At 43.9% G+C, this 21,992-nt stretch overlaps 1 protein-coding gene across 1 annotated transcript in view; it reads right to left on the bottom strand.

Annotated features, from left to right (window-relative positions):
• Window positions 1-19,332, bottom strand: part of sema7a (semaphorin 7A) — a 79,677-nt gene extending 60,345 nt beyond the window's left edge. Inside the window, exon 1 of the mRNA XM_042327624.1 lies at window positions 18,696-19,332. Within this exon, the coding sequence (XP_042183558.1) occupies window positions 18,696-18,780 (85 nt within the window). The 5' untranslated portion in view covers window positions 18,781-19,332. The remainder of the gene's footprint in view (window positions 1-18,695) is intronic.
• Window positions 19,333-21,992: the final 2,660 nt, after the last annotated feature.

Here is a 21,992-nt window from a genome sequence, read left to right as displayed (position 1 = left end):
TGGTGTAATTTTCTAGTGTCATTCTACAGAGTCAAGTAGCATCGGTATTCGTTTCACATGCTATTGAAGTCATCGTGTAGACCTTACACAGTCATTCCATGCAGTGTGACATTCTGTTGAATTATCTTATTAGGTTAAGCTAATTATTTTCCATTTAGGGTTAAGCTAATTAATTTCCATTTAGGGAAGGGCTAATTCTTTACATTTAGGGTTAGGCTAATTCTTTACATTTAGGGAAGGGCTAATTCTTTACATTTGGGGAAGGGCTAATTCTTTACATTTAGGGAAGGGCTAATTCTTTACATTTAGGGAAGGGCTAATTCTTTACATTTAGGGAAGAGCTAATTCTTTACATTTAGGGAAGGGCTAATTCTTTACATTTAGGGAAGGGCTAATTCTTTACATTTAGGGTTAGGCTAATTCTTTACATTTAGGGTTAGGCTAATTCTTTACATTTAGGGAAGGGCTAATTCTTTACATTTAGGGAAGGGCTAATTCTTTACATTTAGGGAAGGGCTAATTCTTTACATTTAGGGAAGGGCTAATTCTTTACATTTAGGGTTAGGCTAATTCTTTACATTTAGGGTTAGGCTAATTCTTTACATTTAGGGAAGGGCTAATTCTTTACATTTAGGGAAGGGCTAATTCTTTACATTTAGGGAAGGGCTAATTCTTTACATTTAGGGAAGAGCTAATTCTTTACATTTAGGGAAGGGCTAATTCTTTACATTTAGGGTTAGGCGAATTCTTTACATTTAGGGAAGGGCTAATTCTTTACATTTAGGGAAGGGCTAATTCTTTACATTTAGGGAAGGGCTAATTCTTTACATTTAGGGAAGGGCTAATTCTTTACATTTAGGGAAGAGCTAATTCTTTCTTTGAATGAAACGGACCATAGAATGACGTAAGGTTAACGTCCTCATGTGGCGTTCTTGTAATTTCAAGTCCCCAAGTACAATAAAGAAGCCCTGGGGTATATCATTCTGTTTCCCTGGGCTACATCATTCTGTTTCCCTGGGCTACATCATTCTGTTTCCCTGGGCTACATCATTCTGTTTCCCTGGGCTACATCATTCTGTTTCAACTGGTCTACATCATTCTGTTTCCCTGGGCTACATGATTCTGTTTCCCAGGGCTACATGATTCTGTTACTCTGGGCTACATCATTCTGTTTCCCTGGGCTACATCATTCTGTTTCCCTGGGCTACATCATTCTGTTTCCCTGGGCTACATCATTCTGTAGTCCTGGGCTACATCATTCTGTTTCCCTGGGCTACATGATTCTGTTTCCCTGGGCTACATCATTCTGTTTCCCTGGGCTACATCATTCTGTTTCCCTGGGCTACATCATTCTGTGTCCCTGGGCTACATCATTCTGTTCCCCATGGGCTACATCATTCTGTTTCCTGGGCTACATCATTCTGTTTCCCTGGGCTACATCATTCTGTTTCTCTGGGCTACATCATTCTGTTTCCTGGGCTACATCATTCTGTTTCCCTGGGCTACATCATTCTGTTTCCCTGGGCTACATGATTCTGTTTCCCTGGGCTACATCATTCTGTTTCCCTGGGCAACATCATTCTGTTTCCCTGGGCTACATCATTCTGTTTCCCTGGGCTACATCATTCTGTTTCCCTGGGCTACATCATTCTGTTTCCCTGGGCTACATCATTCTGTTTCCCTGGGCTACATCATTCTGTTTCAACTGGTCTACATCATTCTGTTTCCCTGGGCTACATCATTCTGTAGCCCTGAGCTATATCATTCTGTAGCCCTGAGCTAAATCATTCTGTAGCCCTGAGGTATATCATTCTGAATCCCTGAGCTATATCATTCTGTAGCGCTGAGCTATATCATTCTGTTTCCCTGGGCTACATCATTCTGTTTCCCTGGGCTACATCCTTCTGTTTCCCTGGGCTACATCATTCTGTTTCCCTGGGCTACATCTTTCTGTTTCCCTGGGCTACATCATTCTGTTTCCCTGGGCTACATCATTCTGTTTCCCTGGGCTACATGATTCTGTTTCCTGGGCTACATCATTCTGTTTCCCTGGGCTACATCATTCTGTTTCCCTGGGCTACATCATTCTGTTTCCCTGGGCTACATCATTCTGTTTCCCTGGGCTACATCATTCTGTTTCCCTGGGCTACATCATTCTGTTTCCCTGGGCTACATCATTCTGTTTCCCTGGGCTACATCATTCTGTTTCTCTGGGCTACATCATTATGTTTCCCTGGGCTACATCATTCTGTTTCCCTGGGCTACATCCTTCTGTTTCCCTGGGCTACATCATTCTGTTTCCCTGGGCTACATCATTCTGTTTCCCTGGGCTACATCATTCTGCAGCCCTGAGCTATATCATTCTGCAGCCCTGAGCTATATCATTCTGCAGCCCTAAGCTATATAATTCCGTAGACCTGAGCTATATCATTCTGCAGTCCTGAGCAACATCATTCCGTAGCCCAGAGCAACACCATTCTGCAGCCCTGAGCTATATCATTCCGTAGCCCTGAGCTATATCATTCCGTAGCCCTGAGCTATATCATTCCGTAGCCCTGAGCTATATCATTCTCTAGTCCTGAGCTATATCATTCTCTAGTCCTGAGCTATATCATTCTGTAGTCCTGAGCTATATCATTCTGTAGTCCTGGGCTACTTCATTCTGTTGCCCTGGTCTACTTCATTCTGTTGCCCTGAGCTATATCATTATGTAGCCGTGGCCTACTATCATTCTGTAGCCCTGAGCTACAGTATATCATTCTGTAACCCAGGGCACATCATTCTGTAGCCCTGAGCTAAATCGTTCTGTAGCCCTGAGCTATATCATTCTGTAGTGCTGAGATATATCATTCTGTAGTCCTGAGATATATCATTCTGTAGCTATATAATTCTGAATCCCTGAGCTATATCATTCTGTAGCCCTGAGCTATATCATTCTGTAGCCCTGAGCTATATCATTCTGTAGCTATATCATTCTGTAGCCCTGAGCTAAATCATTCTGTAGCCCTGAGCTATATCATTCTGTAGCCCTGAGCTATATAATTATGTAGCTATATCATTCTGAATCCCTGAGCTATATCATTCTGTAGCCCTGAGCTATATAATTATGTAGCTATATCATTCTGAATCCCTGAGCTATATCATTCTGTAGCCCTGAGCTATATAATTATGTAGCTATATCATTCTGTTTCCCTTAGCTACATCATTCTGTAGCCCTGAGCTAAATCATTCTGAATCCCTGAGCTATATCATTCTGTAGCGCTGAGCTACATCATTCTGTTTCCCTGGGCTACATCATTCTGTTTCCCTGGGCTACATCCTTCTGTTTCCCTGGGCTACATGATTCTGTTTCCCTGGGCTACATGATTCTGTTTCCCTGGGCTACATGATTCTGTTTCCCTGGGCTACATGATTCTGTTTCCCTGGGCTACATGATTCTGTTTCCCTGGGCTACATGATTCTGTTTCCCTGGGTTACATGATTCTGTTTCCCTGGGCTACATGATTCTGTTTCCCTGGGCTACATGATTCTGTTTCCCAGGGCTACATGATTCTGTTTCCCTGGGCTATATCATTCTGTTTCCCTGGGCTACGTCATTCTGTTTCCCTGGGCTACATCCTTCTGTTTCCCTGGGCTACATCATTCTGTTTCCCTGGGCTACATCATTCTGTTTCCCTGGGCTACATCATTCTGCAGCCCTGAGCTACATCATTCCGTAGCCCTGAGCTATATCATTCCGTAGCCCTGAGCTATATCATTCCGTAGCCCTGAGCTATATCATTCTGTAGTCCTGAGCTATATCATTCTCTAGTCCTGAGCTATATCATTCTCTAGTCCTGAGCTATATCATTCTGTAGTCCTGAGCTATATCATTCTGTAGTCCTGGGCTACTTCATTCTGTTGCCCTGAGCTATATCTTTATGTAGCCGTGGCCTACTATCATTCTGTAGCCCTGAGCTACAGTATATCATTCTGTAACCCAGGGCACATCATTCTGTAGCTATATCATTCTGTATCCCTGAGCTAAATCATTCTGTAGCCCTGAGCTATATCATTCTGTAGCCTTGAGCTATATCATTCTGTAGCTATATCATTCTGTAGCCCTGAGCTAAATCATTCTGTAGCCCTGAGCTATATCATTCTGTAGTCCTGAGCTATATCATTCTGTAGTCCTGAGCTATATCATTCTGTAGATTTTTCATTCTGAATCCCTGAGCTATATCATTCTGTAGTCCTGAGCTATATCATTCTGTAGCCCTGAGCAATATCATTCTGTAGCTATATCATTCTGTAGCCCTGAGCTAAATCATTCTGTAGCCCTGAGCTATATCATTCTGTAGCCCTGAGCTATATAATTATGTAGCTATGTCATTCTGAATCCCTGAGCTATATCATTCTGTAGTCCTGAGCAATATAATTATGTAGCTATATCATTCTGTTTCCCTTAGCTACATCATTCTGTAGCCCTGAGCTATATCATTCTGTAGCCCTGAGCTAAATCATTCTGTAGCCCGGAGGTATATCATTCTGAATCCCTGAGCTATATCATTCTGTAGCCCTGAGTTATATCATTCTGAATCCCTGAGCTATATCATTCTGTAGCCCTGAGCTATTTCATTCTGAATCCCTGAGCTATATCATTCTGTAGCCCTGAGTTATATCATTCTGAATCCCTGAGCTATATCATTCTGTAGCCCTGAGCTATATCATTCTGAATCCCTGAGCTATATCATTCTGTAGCCCTGAGCTATATAATTTCATTCTGAATCCCTGAGCTATATCATTCTGTAGCCCTGAGCTATATAATTTCATTCTGAATCCCTGAGCTATATCATTCTGTAGCCCTGAGCTATATCATTCTGTAGCCCTGAGCTATATCATTCTGTAGCCCTGAGCTATATCATTCTGAATCCCTGAGCTATATCATTCTGTAGCCCTGAGCTATCTCATTCTGTAGCCCTGAGCTATATCATTCTTTAGCTATATCATTCTGAATCCCTGAGCTATATCATTCTGTAGCCCTAAGCTATATCATTCTGTAGCTTTTTCATTCTGAATCCCTGAGCTATATCATTCTGTAGCCCTGAGCTAAATCATTCTGTAGCCCTGAGCTAAATCATTCTGTAGCCCTGAGCTATATCATTCTGTAGCCCTGAGCTATATCATTCTGTAGCCCTGAGCTATATCATTCTGAATCACTGAGCTATATCATTTTGAATCCCTGAAATAAATAATTCTGTTTAGTTCTAATGCTGTCTCTCTAGATGGTAGTTCTAATGCTGTCTCTCTAGGTGGTAGTTCTAATGCTGTCTCTCTAGGTGGTAGTTCTAATGCTGTCTCTCTGGGTGGTAGTTCTAATGCTGTCTCTCTAGGTGGTAGTTCTAATGCTGTCTCTCTAGGTGGTACTTCCGGCGCCGACAGAGATGGCCGCCTCGCTTCGCGTTCCTAGGAAACTATGCAGTTTTTTGTTTTTTTACGTTTTATTTCTTACATTAGTACCCCAGGTCATCTTAGGTTTCATTACATACAGTCGAGAAGAACTACTGAATATAAGATCAGTGTCAACTCACCATCAGTACGACCAAGAATATGATTTTCACGAAGCAGATCCTGTGTTCTGCCTTTCAACCAGGACAACGGAATGGATCCTATGCGGCGACCCAAAAAAACGACTCCGTAAAAGAGGGAAACGAGGCGGTCTTCTGGTCAGACTCCGGAGACGGGCACATCGTGCACCACTCCCTAGCATTCTTCTCGCCAATGTCCAGTCTCTTGACAACAAGGTTGATGAAATCCGAGCAAGGGTAGCATTCCAGAGGGACATCAGAGACTGTAACGTTCTTTGCTTCACGGAAACATGGCTCACTGGAGAGACGCTATCGGAGGCGGTGCAGCCAGCGGGTTTCTCCACGCATCGCGCCGACAGAAACAAACATCTTTCTGGTAAGAAGAGGGGCGGGGGCGTATTCCTTATGGCTAACGAGACATGGTGTGATGAAAGAAACATACAGGAACTCAAATCCTTCTGTTCACCTGATTTAGAATTCCTCACAATCAAATGTCGACCACATTATCTACCAAGAGAATTCTCTTTGATTATAATCACAGCCGTATATATTCCCCCAAGCAGACACATCTATGGCTCTGAACTAACTTTATTTGACTCTTTGCAAACTGGAATCCATTTATCCGGAGGCTGCATTCATTGTAGCTGGGGATTTTAACAAGGCTAATCTGAAAACAAGACTCCCTAAATTTTATCAGCATATCGATTGCGCAACCAGGGGTGGAAAAACCTTGGATCATTGTTACTCTAACTTCCGCGACGCATATAAGGCCCTGCCCCGCACTCCTTTCGGAAAAGCTGACCACGACTCCATTTTGTTGATCCCTGCCTACAGACAGAAACTAAAACAAGAGACTCCCACGCTGAGGTCTGTTCAACGCTGGTCTGACCAAGCTCATTCCACACTCCAAGACTGCTTCCATCACGTGGACTGGGATATGTTTCGTATTGCGTCAGATAACAACATTGACGAATACGCTGATTCGGTGTGCGAGTTCATTAGAACGTGCGTTGAAGATGTCGTTCCCATAGCAACGATTAAAACATTCCCTAACCAGAAACCGTGGATTGATGGCAGCATTCGCGTGAAACTGAAAACGCGAACCACTGCTTTTAATCAGGGCAAGGTGACTGGTAACATGACCGAATACAAACAGTGCAGCTATTCCCTCCGCAAGGCTATCAAACAAGCTAAGCGCCAGTACAGAGACAAAGTAGAATCTCAATTCAACGGCTCAGACACAAGAGGTATGTGGCAGGGTCTACAGTCAATCACGGACTACAAGAAGAAAACCAGCCCAGTCACGGACCAGGATGTCTTGCTCCCAGGCAGACTAAATAACTTTTTGCCCGCTTTGAGGACAATACAGTGCCACTGACACAGCCTGCAACGAAAACATGCGGACTCTCCTTCACTGCAGCCGAGGTGAGTAAGACATTTAAACGTGTTAACCCTCGCAAGGCTGCAGGCCCAGACGGCATCCCCAGCCGCGCCCTTAGAGCATGCGCAGACCAGCTGGCCGGTGTGTTTACGGACATATTCAATCAATCCCTATACCAGTCTGCTGTTCCCACATGCTTCAAGAGGGCCACCATTGTTCCTGTTCCCAAGAAAGCTAAGGTAACTGAGCTAAACAACTACCGCCCCGTAGCACTCACTTCCGTCATCATGAAGTGCTTTGAGAGACTAGTCAAGGACCATATCACCTCCACCCTACCTGACACCCTAGACCCACTCCAATTTGCTTAACGCCCAAATAGGTCCACAGACGATGCAATCTCAACCACACTGCACACTGCCCTAACCCATCTGGACAAGAGGAATACCTATGTGAGAATGCTGTTCATCGACTACAGCTCGGCATTCAACACCATAGTACCCTCCAAGCTCGTCATCAAGCTCGAGACCCTGGGTCTCGACCCCGCCCTGTGCAACTGGGTACTGGACTTCCTGACGGGCCGCCCCCAGGTGGTGAGGGTAGGCAACAACATCTCCACCCCGCTGATCCTCAACACTGGGGCCCCACAAGGGTGCGTTCTGAGCCCTCTCCTGTACCCCCTGTTCACCCACGACTGCGTGGCCACGCACGCCTCCAACTCAATCATCAAGTTTGCGGACGACACAACAGTGGTAGGCTTGATTACCAACAACGACGAGACGGCCTACAGGGAGGAGGTGAGGGCCCTCGGAGTGTGGTGTCAGGAAAACAACCTCACACTCAACGTCAACAAAACTAAGGAGATGATTGTGGACTTCAGGAAACAGCAGAGGGAACACCCCCTATCCACATCGATGGAACAGTAGTGGAGAGGGTAGCAAGTTTTAAGTTCCTCGGCATACACATCACAGACAAACTGAATTGGTCCACTCACACAGACAGCATCGTGAAGAAGGCGCAGCAGCGCCTCTTCAACCTCAGGAGGCTGAAGAAATTCAGCTTGTCACCAAAAGCACTCACAAACTTCTACAGATGCACAATCGAGAGCATCCTGGCGGGATGCATCACCGCCTGGTACGGCAACTGCTCCGCCCACAACCGTAAGGCTCTCCAGAGGGTAGTGAGGTCTGCACAACGCATCACCAGGGGCAAACTACCTGCCCTCCAGGACACCTACACCACACGATGTTACAGGAAGGCCATAAAGATCATCAAGGACAACAACCACCCGAGCCACTGCCTGTTCACCCCGCTATCATCCAGAAGGCGAGGTCAGTACAGGTGCATCAAAGCTGGGACCGAGAGACTGAAAAACAGCTTCTATCTCAAGGCCATCAGACTGTTAAACAGCCACCACTAACATTGAGTGGCTGCTGCCAACACACTGACACTGACTCAACTCCAGCCACTTTAATAATGGGAATTGATGAGAAATGATGTAAAATATATCACTAGCCACTTTAAACAATGCTACCTAATATAATGTTACATACCCTACATTATTCATCTCATATGCATACATATATACTGTACTCTATATCATCTACTACATCCTTATGTAATACATGTATCACTAGCCACTTTAACTATGCCACTTTGTTTACATACTCATCTCATATGTATATACTGTACTCGATACCATCTACCGTATCTTGCCTATGCTGCTCTGTACCATCACTCATTCATATATCTTTATGTACATATTCTTTATCCCCTTACACTGTGTATAAGACAGTAGTTTTGAAATTGTTAGTTAGATTACTTGTTGGTTATTACTGCATTGTCGGAACTAGAAGCACAAGCATTTCGCTACACTCGCATTAACATCTGCTAACCATGTGTATGTGACAAATAAAATTTGATTTGATTTGATTTTGATTGAGTTTTAATGCTGTCTCTCTAGATGGTAGTTCTAATGCTGTCTCTCTAGGTGGTAGTTCTAATGCTGTCTCTCTAGGTGGTAGTTCTAATGCTGTCTCTCTAGATGGTAGTTCTAATGCTGTCTCTCTAGGTGGTAGTTCTAATGCTGTCTCTCTAGGTGGTAGTTCTAATACTGTCTCTCTGGGTGGTAGTTCTAATGCTGTCTCTCTAGGTGGTAGTTCTAATGCTGTCTCTCTGGGTGGTAGTTCTAATGCTGTCTCTCTAGGTGGTAGTTCTAATGCTGTCTCTCTAGGTGGTAGTTCTAATACTGTCTCTCTGGGTGGTAGTTCTAATGCTGTCTCTCTAGGTGGTAGTTCTAATGCTGTCTCTCTAGGTGGTAGTTCTAATGCTGTCTCTCTAGATGGTAGTTCTAATGCTGTCTCTCTAGGTGGTAGTTCTAATGCTGTCTCTCTAGATGGTAGTTCTAATGCTGTCTCTCTAGGTGGTAGTTCTAATGCTGTCTCTCTAGGTGGTAGTTCTAATACTGTCTCTCTGGGTGGTAGTTCTAATGCTGTCTCTCTAGGTGGTAGTTCAATAACTTCAATAAGCATTTCTCAACGGCTGGCCATGCCTTCCGCCTGGCTACTCCAACCTCGGCCAACAGCTCTGCCCCCCCGGCAGCTCCTCGCCCAAGCCTCTCCAGGTTCTCCTTTACCCAAATCCAGATAGCAGATGTTCTGAAAGTGCTGCAAAACCTGGACCCGTACAAATCAGCTGGGCTTGACAATCTGGACCCCCTATTTCTGAAACTTTCCGCCGCCATTGTCGCAACCCCTATTACCAGCCTGTTCAACCTCTCTTTCATATCGTCTGAGATCCCCAAGGATTGAAAGCTGCCACAGTCATCCCCCTCTTCAAAGGGGGAGACACCCTGGACCCAAACTGTTACAGACCTATATCCATCCTGCCCTGCCTATCTAAGGTCTTCGAAAGCCAAGTCAACAAACAGGTCACTAACCATCTCGAATCCCACCGTACCTTCTCCGCTGTGCAATCTGGTTTCCGAGCCGGTCACGGGTGCACCTCAGCAACACTCAAGGTACTAAACGATATCATAACCGCCATCGATAAAAGACAGTACTGTGCAGCCGTCTTCATTGACCTTGCCAAGGCTTTCGACTCTGTCAATCACCATATTCTTATCGGCAGACTCAGGAGCCTCGGTTTTTCGGGTGACTGCCTTGCCTGGTTCACCAATTACTTTGCAGACAGAGTTCAGTGTGTCAAATCGGAGGGCATGCTGTCCGGTCCTCTGGCAGTCTCTATGGGGGTGCCACAGGGTTCAATTCTCGGGCCGACTCTTTTCTCTGTATATATCAATGATGTTGCTCTTGCTGCGGGCGATTCCCTGATCCACCTCTACGCAGACGACACCATTCTATATACTTTCGGCCCGTCATTGGACACTGTGCTATCTAACCTCCAAACAAGCTTCAATGCCATACAACACTCCTTCCGTGGCCTCCAACTGCTCTTAAACGCTAGTAAAACCAAATGCATGCTTTTCAACCGATCGCTGCCTGCACCCGCATGCCCGACTAGCATCACCACCCTGGATGGTTCCGACCTTGAATATGTGGACATCTATAAGTACCTAGGTGTCTGGCTAGACTGCAAACTCTCCTTCCAGACTCATATCAAACATCTCCAATCGAAAATCAAATCAAGAGTCGGCTTTCTATTCCGCAACAAAGCCTCCTTCACTCACGCCGCCAAGCTTACCCTAGTAAAACTGACTATCCTTCCGATCCTCGACTTCGGCGATGTCATCTACAAAATGGCTTCCAACACTCTACTCAGCAAACTGGATGCAGTCTATCACAGTGCCATCCGTTTTGTCACTAAAGCACCTTATACCACCCACAACTGCGACCTGTATGCTCTGGTCGGCTGGCCCTCGTTACATATTCGTCGCCAGGCCCACTGGCTCCAGGTAATCTACAAGTCCATGCTAGGTAAAGCTCCGCCTTATCTCAGTTCACTGGTCACGATGGCAACACCCATCCGTAGCACGCGCTCCAGCAGGTGTATCTCACTGATCATCCCTAAAGCCAACACCTCATTTGGCCGCCTTTCGTTCCAGTACTCTGCTGCCTGTGACTGGAACGAATTGCAAAAATCGCTGAAGTTGGAGACTTTTATCTCCCTCACCAACTTCAAACATCAGCTATCTGAGCAGCTAACCGATCGCTGCTGCTGTACATAGTCTATTGGTAAATAGCCCACCCATTTTCACCTACCTCATCCCCATACTGTTTTTATTTATTTACTTGCTCTTTTGCACACCAATATCTCTACCTGTACATGACCATCTGATCATTTATCACTCCAGTGTTAATCTGCAAAATTGTAATTATTCGCCTACCTCCTCATGCCTTTTGCACACATTGTATATAGACTCCCCCCTTTGTTTTCTACTGTGTTATTGACTTGTTAATTGTTTATTCCATGTGTAACTCTGTGTTGTCTGCTCACACTGCTATGCTTTATCTTGGCCAGGTCGCAGTTGCAAATGAGAACTTGTTCTCAACTGGCCTACCTGGTTAAATAAAGGTGAAATAAAAATTAAAAATTAAATAGTTCTAATGCTCTCTCTAGATGGTAGTTCTAATGCTGTCTCTCTAGGTGGTAGTTCTAATGCTCTCTCTCTAGGTGGTAGTTCTAATGCTGTCTCTCTAGGTGGTAGTTCTAATGCTGTCTCTCTAGGTGGTAGTTCTAATGCTGTCTCTCTAGGTGGTAGTTCTAATGCTGTCTCTCTAGGTGGTAGTTCTAATGCTGTCTCTCTAGGTGGTAGTTCTAATGCTGTCTCTCTAGGTGGTAGTTCTAATGCTCTCTCTCTAGATGGTAGTTCTAATGCTGTCTCTCTAGGTGGTAGTTCTCATGGTGTCTTTCTGCATTAAGTATCACCAGCACACAGACTAGACTCTTCAGAGTTCACGGACTGTTATGTGATACGGTTAGAAAAACATCCCTAACTCCTAAAAACAGGTTGGAGCACTAAAATACAGGTATATAGGCTTCATATTTACACTGACTGCACCAAACATTAGGAACCACCTTTAGTCAGGTCATGAACTATACAAGGTGTTGAAAACGTTCCACAGGGATACGGGCCCATGGGAAACTGTTGCGTGTGAAAAACCCAGCAGCATTGCAGTTCTTGACACACTCAAACCGGTTCGCCTAGCAACTACTACCATATCCAGTTGAAAGGAACTTAAATCTTTTGTCTTGCCCATTCAATCTCTGAATGGCACCTTTGCAGTAGGGTGGTAGTGTTGCTTTTGATACCATCGATTACCACATTCTTTTGGAGAGAATGGAAACCCAAATTGGTCTACACGGACAAGTTCTGGCCTGGTTTAGATCTTATCTGTCGGAAAGATATCTGTTTGTCTCTATGGATGGTTTGTCTTCTGACAAATCAACTGTAAGTTTCGGTGTTCCTCAAGGTTCTGTTTTTTTTTGTTTTCAGTATATATTTCACCTCTTGGTGATGTCATTCGGAAACATGTTAACGTTCACTGCTATGCAGATGACACACAGCTGTACGTTTCAATGAAACAAGGTGAAGCCCCAAAATTGCCCTCCCTGGAAGCCTGTGTTTCAGACATAAGGAAGTGGATGGTGGCAAATGTTGTACTTTTAAACTCGGACAAAACAGAGATGCTTGTTCTAGGTCCCAAGAAACAAAGAGATCTCTCTGTTGGATCTGACAATTAATCTTAATGGTTATACAGTCATCTCAAATAATACTGTGAAGGACCTCGGCGTTACTCTGGACCCTGATCTCTCTTTTGACGAACATATCAAGACTGTTTCAAGGACAGCTTTTTTCCATCTTCGTAACATTGCAAAAATCTGAAACTTTCTGTCCAAAAATGATGCTGAAAAATGTATCCATGCTTTTGTCACTTCTAGCTTAGACTACTGCAATGCTCTACTCTCCGGCTACCCGGATAAAGCACTAAATAAACTTCAGTTCGTGCTAAACATGGCTGCTAGAATCCTGACTAGAACCAAAAAATGTGATCATATTACTCCAGTGCTAGCCTCTCTACACTGGCTTCCTGTTAAGGCTAGAAGCTGATTTCAAGGTTTTACTGCTAACCTACAAAGCATTACATGGGCTTGCTCCTACCTATCTCTCTGATTTGGTCCTGCCAAGGGAATTCTCTTCGATTATAATCACAGCCGTATATATTCCCCCCCCAAGCAGACACATCGATGGCTCTGAACAAACTTTATTTGACTCTTTGAAAACTGGAATCCATTTATCCGGAGGCTGCATTCATTGTAGCTGGGGATTTTAACAAGGCTAATCTGAAAACAAGACTCCCTAAATTTTATCAGCATATCGATTGCGCAACCAGGGCTGGAAAAACCTTGGATCAATGCTATTCTAACTTCCGCGACGCATATAAGGCCCTGCCCCGCCCTCCTTTCGGAAAAGCTGACCACGACTCTATTATGTTGATCCCTGCCTACAGACAGAAACTAAAACAAGAAGCTCCCGCGCTGAGGTCTGTCCAACGTTGGTCCGACCAATCTGATTCCACACTCCAAGACTGCTTCCATCACGTGGACTGGGATATGTTTCGTATTGCGTCAGACAACAACATTGACGAATATGCTGATTCGGTGAGCGAGTTCATTAGAACGTGCGTTGAAGATGTCGTTCCCATAGCAACGATTAAAACATTCCCAAACCAGAAACCGTGGATTGATGGCAGCATTCGTGTGAAACTGAAAGCCTGAAACCACTGCTTTTAATCAGGGCAAGGTGACTGGTAACATGACCGAATACAAACAGTGTAACTATTCCTCCGCAAGGCAATCAAACAAGCTAAGCGTCAGTATAGAGACAAAGTAGAATCTCAATTCAACGGCTCAGACACAAGAGGTACGTGGCAGGGTCTACAGTCAATCACGGATTACAAAAAGAAAACCAGCCCAGTCACGGACCAGGATGTCTTGCTCCCAGGCAGACTAGATAACTATTTTGCCCACTTTGAGGACAATACAGTGCCACTGACACGGCCCGCAACTAAAACATGCGGACTCTCCTTCACTGCAGCCGACGTGAGGAAAACATTTAAACGTGTCAACCCTCGCAAGGCTGCAGGCCCAGACGGCATCCCCAGCCGCGCCCTCAGAGCATGCGCAGACCAGCTGGCTGGTGTGTTTACGGACATATTCAATCAATCCCTATCCCAGTGTGTTGTTCCCACATGCTTCAAGAGGGCCACCATTGTTCCTGTTCCCAAGAAAGCTAAAGCTAAGGTAACTGGGCTAAACGACTACCGCCCCGTAGCACTCATTTCCGTCATCATGAAGTGCTTTGAGAGACTAGTCAAGGACCATATCACCTCCACCCTACCTGACACCCTAGACCCACTCCAATTTGCTTACCGCCCAAATAGGTCCACAGGCGATGCAATCTCAACCACACTGCACACTGCCCTAACCCATCTGGACAAGAGGAATACCTATGTGAGAATGCTGTTCATCGACTACAGCTCTGCATTTAACACCATAGTGCCCTCCAAGCTCGTCATCAAGCTCGAGACCCTGGGTCTCGACCCCGCCCTGTGCAACTGGGTACTGGACTTCCTGACGGGCCGCCCCCAGGTGGTGAGGGTAGGCAACCATATTTCCACCCTGCTGATCCTCAACACTGGGGCCCCACAAGGGTTCGTTCTGAGCCCTCTCCTGTACTCCCTGTTCACCCACGACTGCGTGGCCACGCACGCCTCCAACTCAATCATCAAGTTTGCGGACGACACAACAGTGGTAGGCTTGATTACCAACAACGATGAGACGGCCTACAGGGAGGAGGTGAGGGCCCTCGGAGTGTGGTGTCAGGAAAATAACCTCACACTCAATGTCAACAAAACTAAGGAGATGATTGTGGACTTCAGGAAACAGCAGAGGGAACACCCCCCTATCCACATTGATGGAACAGTATTGGAGAGGGTAGTAAGTTTTAAGTTCCTCGGTGTACACATCACAGACCAACTGAATTGGTCCACCCACACAGACAGCATCGTGAAGAAGGCGCAGCAGCGCCTCTTCAACCTCAGGAGGCTTAAGAAATTCGGCTTGTCACCAAAAGCACTCACAAACTTCTACAGATGCACAATCGAGAGCATCCTGTTGGGCTGTATCACCGCCTGGTACGGCAACTGCTCCGCCCACAACCGTAAGGCTCTCCAGAGGGTAGTGAGGTCTGCACAACGCATCACCGGGGGCAAACTACCTGCCCTCCAGGACACCTACACCACCCGATGTCACAGGAAGGCCATAAAGATCATCAAGGACAACAACCACCCGAGCCACTGCCTGTTCACCCCGCTACCATCCAGAAGGCGAGGTCAGTACAGGTGCATCAAAGCTGGGACCGAGAGACTGAAAAACAGCTTCTATCTCAAGGCCATCAGACTGTTAAACAGCCACCACTAACATTGAGTGGCTGCTGCCAACACACTGACACTGACTCAACTCCAGCCACTTTAATAATGGGAATTGATGAGAAATGATGTAAAATATATCACTAGCCACTTTAAACAATGCTACCTAATATAATGTTTACATACCCTACATTATTCATCTCATATGTATATGTATATAGTGTACTCTATATCATCTACTGCATCTTTATGTAATACATGTATCACTAGCCACTTTAACTATGCCACTTTGTTTACATACTCATCTCATATGTATATACTGTACTCGATACCATCTACTGTATCTTGCCTATGCCGCTCTGTACCATCACTCACTCATATATCTTTATGTACATATTCTTTATCCCCTTACACTTGTGTTTATAAGGTAGTAGTTTTGAAATTGTTAGCTAGATTACTTGTTGGTTATTACTGCATTGTCGGAACTAGAAGCACAAGCATTTCGCTACACTCGCATTAACATCTGCTAACCATGTGTATGTGACAAATAAATTTAGATTTGATTTGATTTGACATACCTACACGTACGCTACGGTCACAAGACACAGGCCTCCTAATTGTCCCTAGAATTTCTAAGCAAACAGCTGGAGGCAGGGCTTTCTCTACCCATGTGAGAGACCCAGACTCGGTCTCAACCTTTAAGTCTTTATTGAAGACTCATCTCTTCAGTGGGTCATATGATTGAGTGTAGTCTGGCCCAGGAGTGGGAAGGTGAACGGAAAGGCTCTGGAGCAACGAACCGCCCTTGCTGTCTCTGCCTGGCCGGTTCCCCTCTTTCCACTGGGATTCTCTGCCGGGTTTCTTGTGGTTGGGGAGATCTTTGTAGGCTATACTCAGTAGTAAATTGGTGTTTTGAAGATATCCCTCTAGTGGTGTGGGGGCTGTGCTTTGGCAAAGTGGGTGGGGTTATATCCTGCTTGGTTGGCCCTGGTATCTTCGGATGGGGCCACAGTGTCTCCCAAACCCTCCTGTCTCAGCCTCCAGTATTTATGCTGCAGCAGTTTATGTGTCGGGGGGATAGGGTCAGTCTGTTATATCTGGAGTATTTATCCTGTCTTATCCGGTGTCCTGTGTGAATTTAAGTATGCTCTCTCTAATTCTCTCTTTCTCTCTCTCTCTCTCTCTGAGGACCTGAGCCCTAGGACCATGTCTCAGGACTACCTGGCCTGATGACTCCTTGCTGTCCCCAGTCTACCTGGTCGTGCTGCTGCTCCAGTTTCAACTGTTCTGCCAGCGGCTCATGGAATCCTGACCTGACCAACAGACAACTTTGCGAGACGTCCGATCTTTCGGATGTCTCCTGGTCTGACAAACGCCGCTCTGGTTCTGTCACCTTTCACTGCAGATGCGGAAGTGCGAGATCGGCGGATGTGGTGGATAGATCTCTCTCTCCATTTTAACCTGACAGATTATTTATGGGGATGTGGTGGATAGATCTCTCTCTCCATCTTAACCTGACAGATTATTAATGGGGATGTGGTGGATAGATCTCTCTCTCCATCTTAACCTAACAGATTATTAATGGGGATGTGGTGGATAGATCTCTCTCTCCATCTTAACCTGACAGATTATTAATGGGGATGTTTTTATTATGCTAATTAGATGTCCGCGGGGGGTGCGGACATCCACTCTAGAGGGGTAAAGTAGTCCTTAATCCTATCAGTCCCAAGACCCCAGCAAACAATCTGCTTTTCATTTTTCTGACTTTCATTTATTCATGTTCATAGCCCATCTATAAATAGCCCAAACAACTACCCTGTTCCCTTACTGTATTTATTTATTTTGCTCCTTTGCACCCCATTATTTCTACTTTGCACACTCATCTACTGTCAAATCTACCATTCCAGTGTTTTAATTGCTATATTGTATTTACTTCGCCACCATGGACAATTTATTGCTTTTACCTCCCTTATCTCACCTCATTTGCTCACATTGCATATAGACTTATTTTCCTACTGTATTATTGACTGTATGTTTGTTTATTCCATGTGTAACTCTGTGTTGTTGTATGTGTCGAACTGCTTTGCTTTATCTTAGCCAGGTCGCAATTGTAAATGAGAACTTGTTCTCAACTTGTCTCCTTCCAGTTCTCTGCTGCCAATGACTGGAACGAACTACAAAAATCTCTGAAACTGGAAACACTTATCTCCCTCACTAGCTTTAAGCACCAACTGTCAGAGCAGCTCACAGATTACTGCACCTGTACATAGCCCACCTATAATTTAGCCCAAACAACTACCTCTTTCCCTACTGTATTTCATTTATTTATTTATTTTGCTCCTTTGCACCCCATTATTTTTATTTCTACTTTGCACATTCTTCCATTGCAAATCTACCATTCCAGTGTTTTACTTGCTATATTGTATTTACTTTGCCACCATGGCCTTTTTTGCCTTTACCTCCCTTATCTCACCTCATTTGCTCACATCGTATATAAACTTGTTTATACTGTATTATTGACTGTATGTTTGTTTTACTCCATGTGTAACTCTGTGTCGTTGTATCTGTCGAACTGCTTTGCTTTATCTTGGCCAGGTCGCAATTGTAAATGAGAACTTGTTCTCAACTTGCCTACCTGGTTAAATAAAGGTGAAATAAATAAAAATAAAAATGTAAATTATAGACACTATGACCTGGGATCTCCTATGGTCTTCTATGTAGAAGAACCCTTTACAGTATTATAGACACTATGACCTGGGATCTCCTATGGTCTTCTATGTAGAAGAACCGCCTACCTTTTAACGACTCCTGTGTACTTTCTGGGTGTCATAGATCAGAACATGTTAAGTGTTTGTGAGTCTCAGCTTTCCATAGATAACTTTTAATAGTTTGTAGCTCAAACCATTCTGAATCTAAAGATGTTTTTATAAAACAAAATGTAAAAAAGACCTGGGCCAGTTAAGGATCTGCTCTTGTCTCACAAATACAGCTCTAGCTCAGCCCCAGTTAAGTTTTGTAGCTCAAACACATGATGTTTAAAAGGGGTTAGACACATTGGGTTGGGACTCATCTTGATCTGACTACCCTTCCTCCTAGACTTTGATTGTTGCTTTTATGATATGGTTCGATAAATATATATTTATTTTTTAAATTTATTTTTTAAATTTAATTAAAAATGTTTAGATTTTTTGCACTTTAGGATTATTATTATGTAATGAAAATCGTTTTACAACGGTAATACATTATTATTGTTATATTATTGACACTTTGAATCAGACATGATAGCCTTCGTTGCAAAATTGTTACAGTTAATGAACAGGTGCCGTGTGCAGCAGCAGTCATAGAATTACATGTACTTACCTTGTCTCAAGATGAGTCTTGGTATATCCCTCACACCTCGGGTAAATGGAAAATTAATCAAAACAAGAAAAACAAGCAAATTCATTTTTATGCTTTGATTTTGCGGTCAAACTACTCAGAAGAATTCATTGGTGTTGCCATGACGGCAATGCGTTGGAATCATGATGAACGTGGAAATGAATGCGTTGCTGTCCGTCTCCTCTGCGTTCATCGCAAGCACTGGGCAATAACACACATCCCCGAAGGTAGAGGGAGGGCGCTTTGTAACCCGCCTCCCTTCACTCCGGGTTCAACGTTTTTGTCCCATTTTAAATCTAACGTTACTGCTAAAATAAAAACACTTCTGAAATAACTACCCATTACATTACAAATGTAACGTTACTGCTAAAATAAAACACTTATAAATTAACTTCCATCACCTTACAAATCTAACGTTACTACTAAAATAAAAACACTTCTAAAATAACTACCCATCACATTACAAAAATAACGTTACTACTAAAATAACAAAAAAACGTATATTTATTTCTATCTTGGTTTTTAATTTCGATAAGGTGAGCCAATGTGCATATGTTGTTGCCTGCCGTGACTAGTCAGCTACAGCTGAGTGTTTGATAGATCCGTGTGGATAACAGCAAGTCAACAAATGAAACGCCAGATGGCTAAAAACAATCACACGATGACGCTGGCTAGCTGTTTGTTGCCAGGGAAACATAAACAAAGACCGTAGAGAGAAAGCGAGACACCCGACTCCCTCATTTTATTTGTTATAGTTGCGGGTGGGAAGAGACGATTGGATTAAATATCGCTGCTTGTTAATTAAAGCATGTTTTTGCAGTTTAAAGTTGATTGCATTCGGAATCAGACTGCCTCCCTGGTGTGACGAAGGTGTCTTGCTCTGTCAGACGGTGAAGTCGGTTCAAAACTAAAAAAAGTAACATTAATTGTGTAGTAATTAGTAGGATTCGGTGTTTTCCACGTGTGATTGCTTTTGATAACACTTTATCTGCTTTCCCAAATTCTTAGAATACTGTTTGATTTGTGAAGGGAGCTCCACCCTCCCCGCTTTGCCCCAATAACTGAACGTAAAATAACTCCCTCGATAAGTAGACCAGAGCCAACTGGAAGCCAGATATCATGGAGGAACAGAAAGCAGTCTCACATGAGAGAGGAAATGCCCACCGACACAGACAGGAAAATTGACCATTTTTGTTCAGTGGTAAACGGCCCGAGTAAACCATCTTATTTTTCCACCATCTTGGAATTAAAGTGTTCTTGCTGAAAACAGCACTTTGGCGAAAATTGTAAATTTAAGCTAGCTAGCTACACATTGAACCAGCATCTGGGCAGAGGAGACCATGCATATACTATGATTTTAACCATTTTATGCCGCGTTCAAAACAACTGGGAACCCGGAAATCTCAGACCTCGGTGCGTTCAAGACAACTGGGAACTCAGAAAAAAACTAGCTCAGGAAAATCGTTTTGAACTGTCAAACAACTCAGAATTCCAACTCGGGAACTCTGGCCTCTTTCTGGAGCTCAGACTTTCCGACCTGAAGATCATTGTTGTCATGATTTGACCTCGTATTTTTCTGAGTTCCCAGGTGTGTTGAACGCACCAATATGCCACGATTTTGCCATCTCAGACAAAGTCTCCACGTCGTGGGCAAATTCAGGTCGTACGTAAACGATTGTTGGAAGTCTTGGCTGGTTCAGTGAGACAAGGTCTAGGTCTGCTGGTTCAGTGTGACAGAGTCTAAGTCTGCTGATTAAGTACCACTACGTGCCTTCGTAGGTCCTGCCAGTGTCAGATATTTTGAGCCTTAATTGTGTCGTGTGCCTGAAAATGTACAATCAATTTACAAGAATCTGTCTTATATTTGTATCTAATCTATATATTGTGTGCATGTGCACTTTGTCAACAACAATACATACATGATTGAATGTTTTTATTTTCATTTTTTTTCCAGGTGGAGTGGTTTCAGTCCCATACTGTTGTTTATTCCAGGTGGAGTGGTTTCAATCAATTTACAAGTCCCATACTGTTTATTCCAGGTATTTTCAGTCCCATCTGTTTATTCCAGGTGGAGTGGTTTCAGTCCCATAATGTTTATTCCAGGTGGAGTGGTTTCAGTCCCATAATGTTGTTTATTCCAGGTGGAGTGGTTTCAGTCCCATAAAATTCCAGGTGGATGGTTTCAGTCCCATAATGTTTATTGAATGGTTTCAGTCCCATAATGTTGTTTATTCCAGGTGGAATGGTTTCAGTCCCATAATGTTTTTATTCCAGGTGGAATGGTTTCAGTCCCATAATGTTTTTATTCCAGGTGGAGTGGTTTCAGTCCCATAATGTTGTTTATTCCAGGTGGAGTGGTTTCAGTCCCATAATGTTTTTATTCCAGGTGGAGTGGTTTCAGTCCCATAATGTTTATTCCAGGTGGAATGGTTTCAGTCCCATAATGTTGTTTATTCCAGGTGGAGTGGTTTCAGTCCCATAATGTTTATTCCAGGTGGAGTGGTTTCAGTCCCATAATGTTTTTATTCCAGGTGGAGTGGTTTCAGTCCCATAATGTTTTTATTCCAGGTGGAGTGGTTTCAGTCCCATAATGTTGTTTATTCCAGGTGGAGTGGTTTCAGTCCCATAATGTTGTTTATTCCAGGTGGAGTGGTTTCAGTCCCATAATGTTGTTTATTCCAGGTGGAGTGGTTTCAGTCCCATAATGTTGTTTATTCCAGGTGGAGTGGTTTCAGTCCCATAATGTTGTTTATTCCAGGTGGAGTGGTTTCAGTCCCATAATGTTGTTTATTCCAGGTGGAATGGTTTCAGTCCCATAATGTTGTTGATTTCATTCCAGGTGGAGTGGTTTCAGTCCCATAATGTTGTTTATTCCAGGTGAGGTGGTTTCAGTCCCATAATGTTGTTTATTCCAGGTGGAGTGGTTTCAGTCCCATAATGTTGTTTATTCCAGGTGGAGTGGTTTCAGTCCCATAATGTTGTTTATTCCAGGTGGAATGGTTTCAGTCTCATAATGTTGTTTATTCCAGGTGGAGTGGTTTCAGTCCCATAATGTTGTTTATTCCAGGTGGAGTGGTTTCAGTCCCATAATGTTGTTTATTCCAGGTGGAGTGGTTTCAGTCCCATAATGTTGTTTATTCCAGGTGGAGTGGTTTCAGTCCCATAATGTTGTTTATTCCAGGTGGATTTCAGTCCCATAATGTTGTTTATTTCAGGTGGAGTGGTTTCAGTCCCATAATGTTGTTTATTCCAGGTGGAATGGTTTCAGTCCCATAATGT

Source organism: Oncorhynchus tshawytscha, linkage group LG01 (assembly GCF_018296145.1).
Source record: "Oncorhynchus tshawytscha isolate Ot180627B linkage group LG01, Otsh_v2.0, whole genome shotgun sequence".
Lineage (NCBI taxonomy): Eukaryota > Metazoa > Chordata > Actinopteri > Salmoniformes > Salmonidae > Oncorhynchus > Oncorhynchus tshawytscha.
The sequence above is the reverse complement of the archived record's forward strand: the minus strand, read 5'-3'. Positions and strand labels throughout refer to the sequence as shown.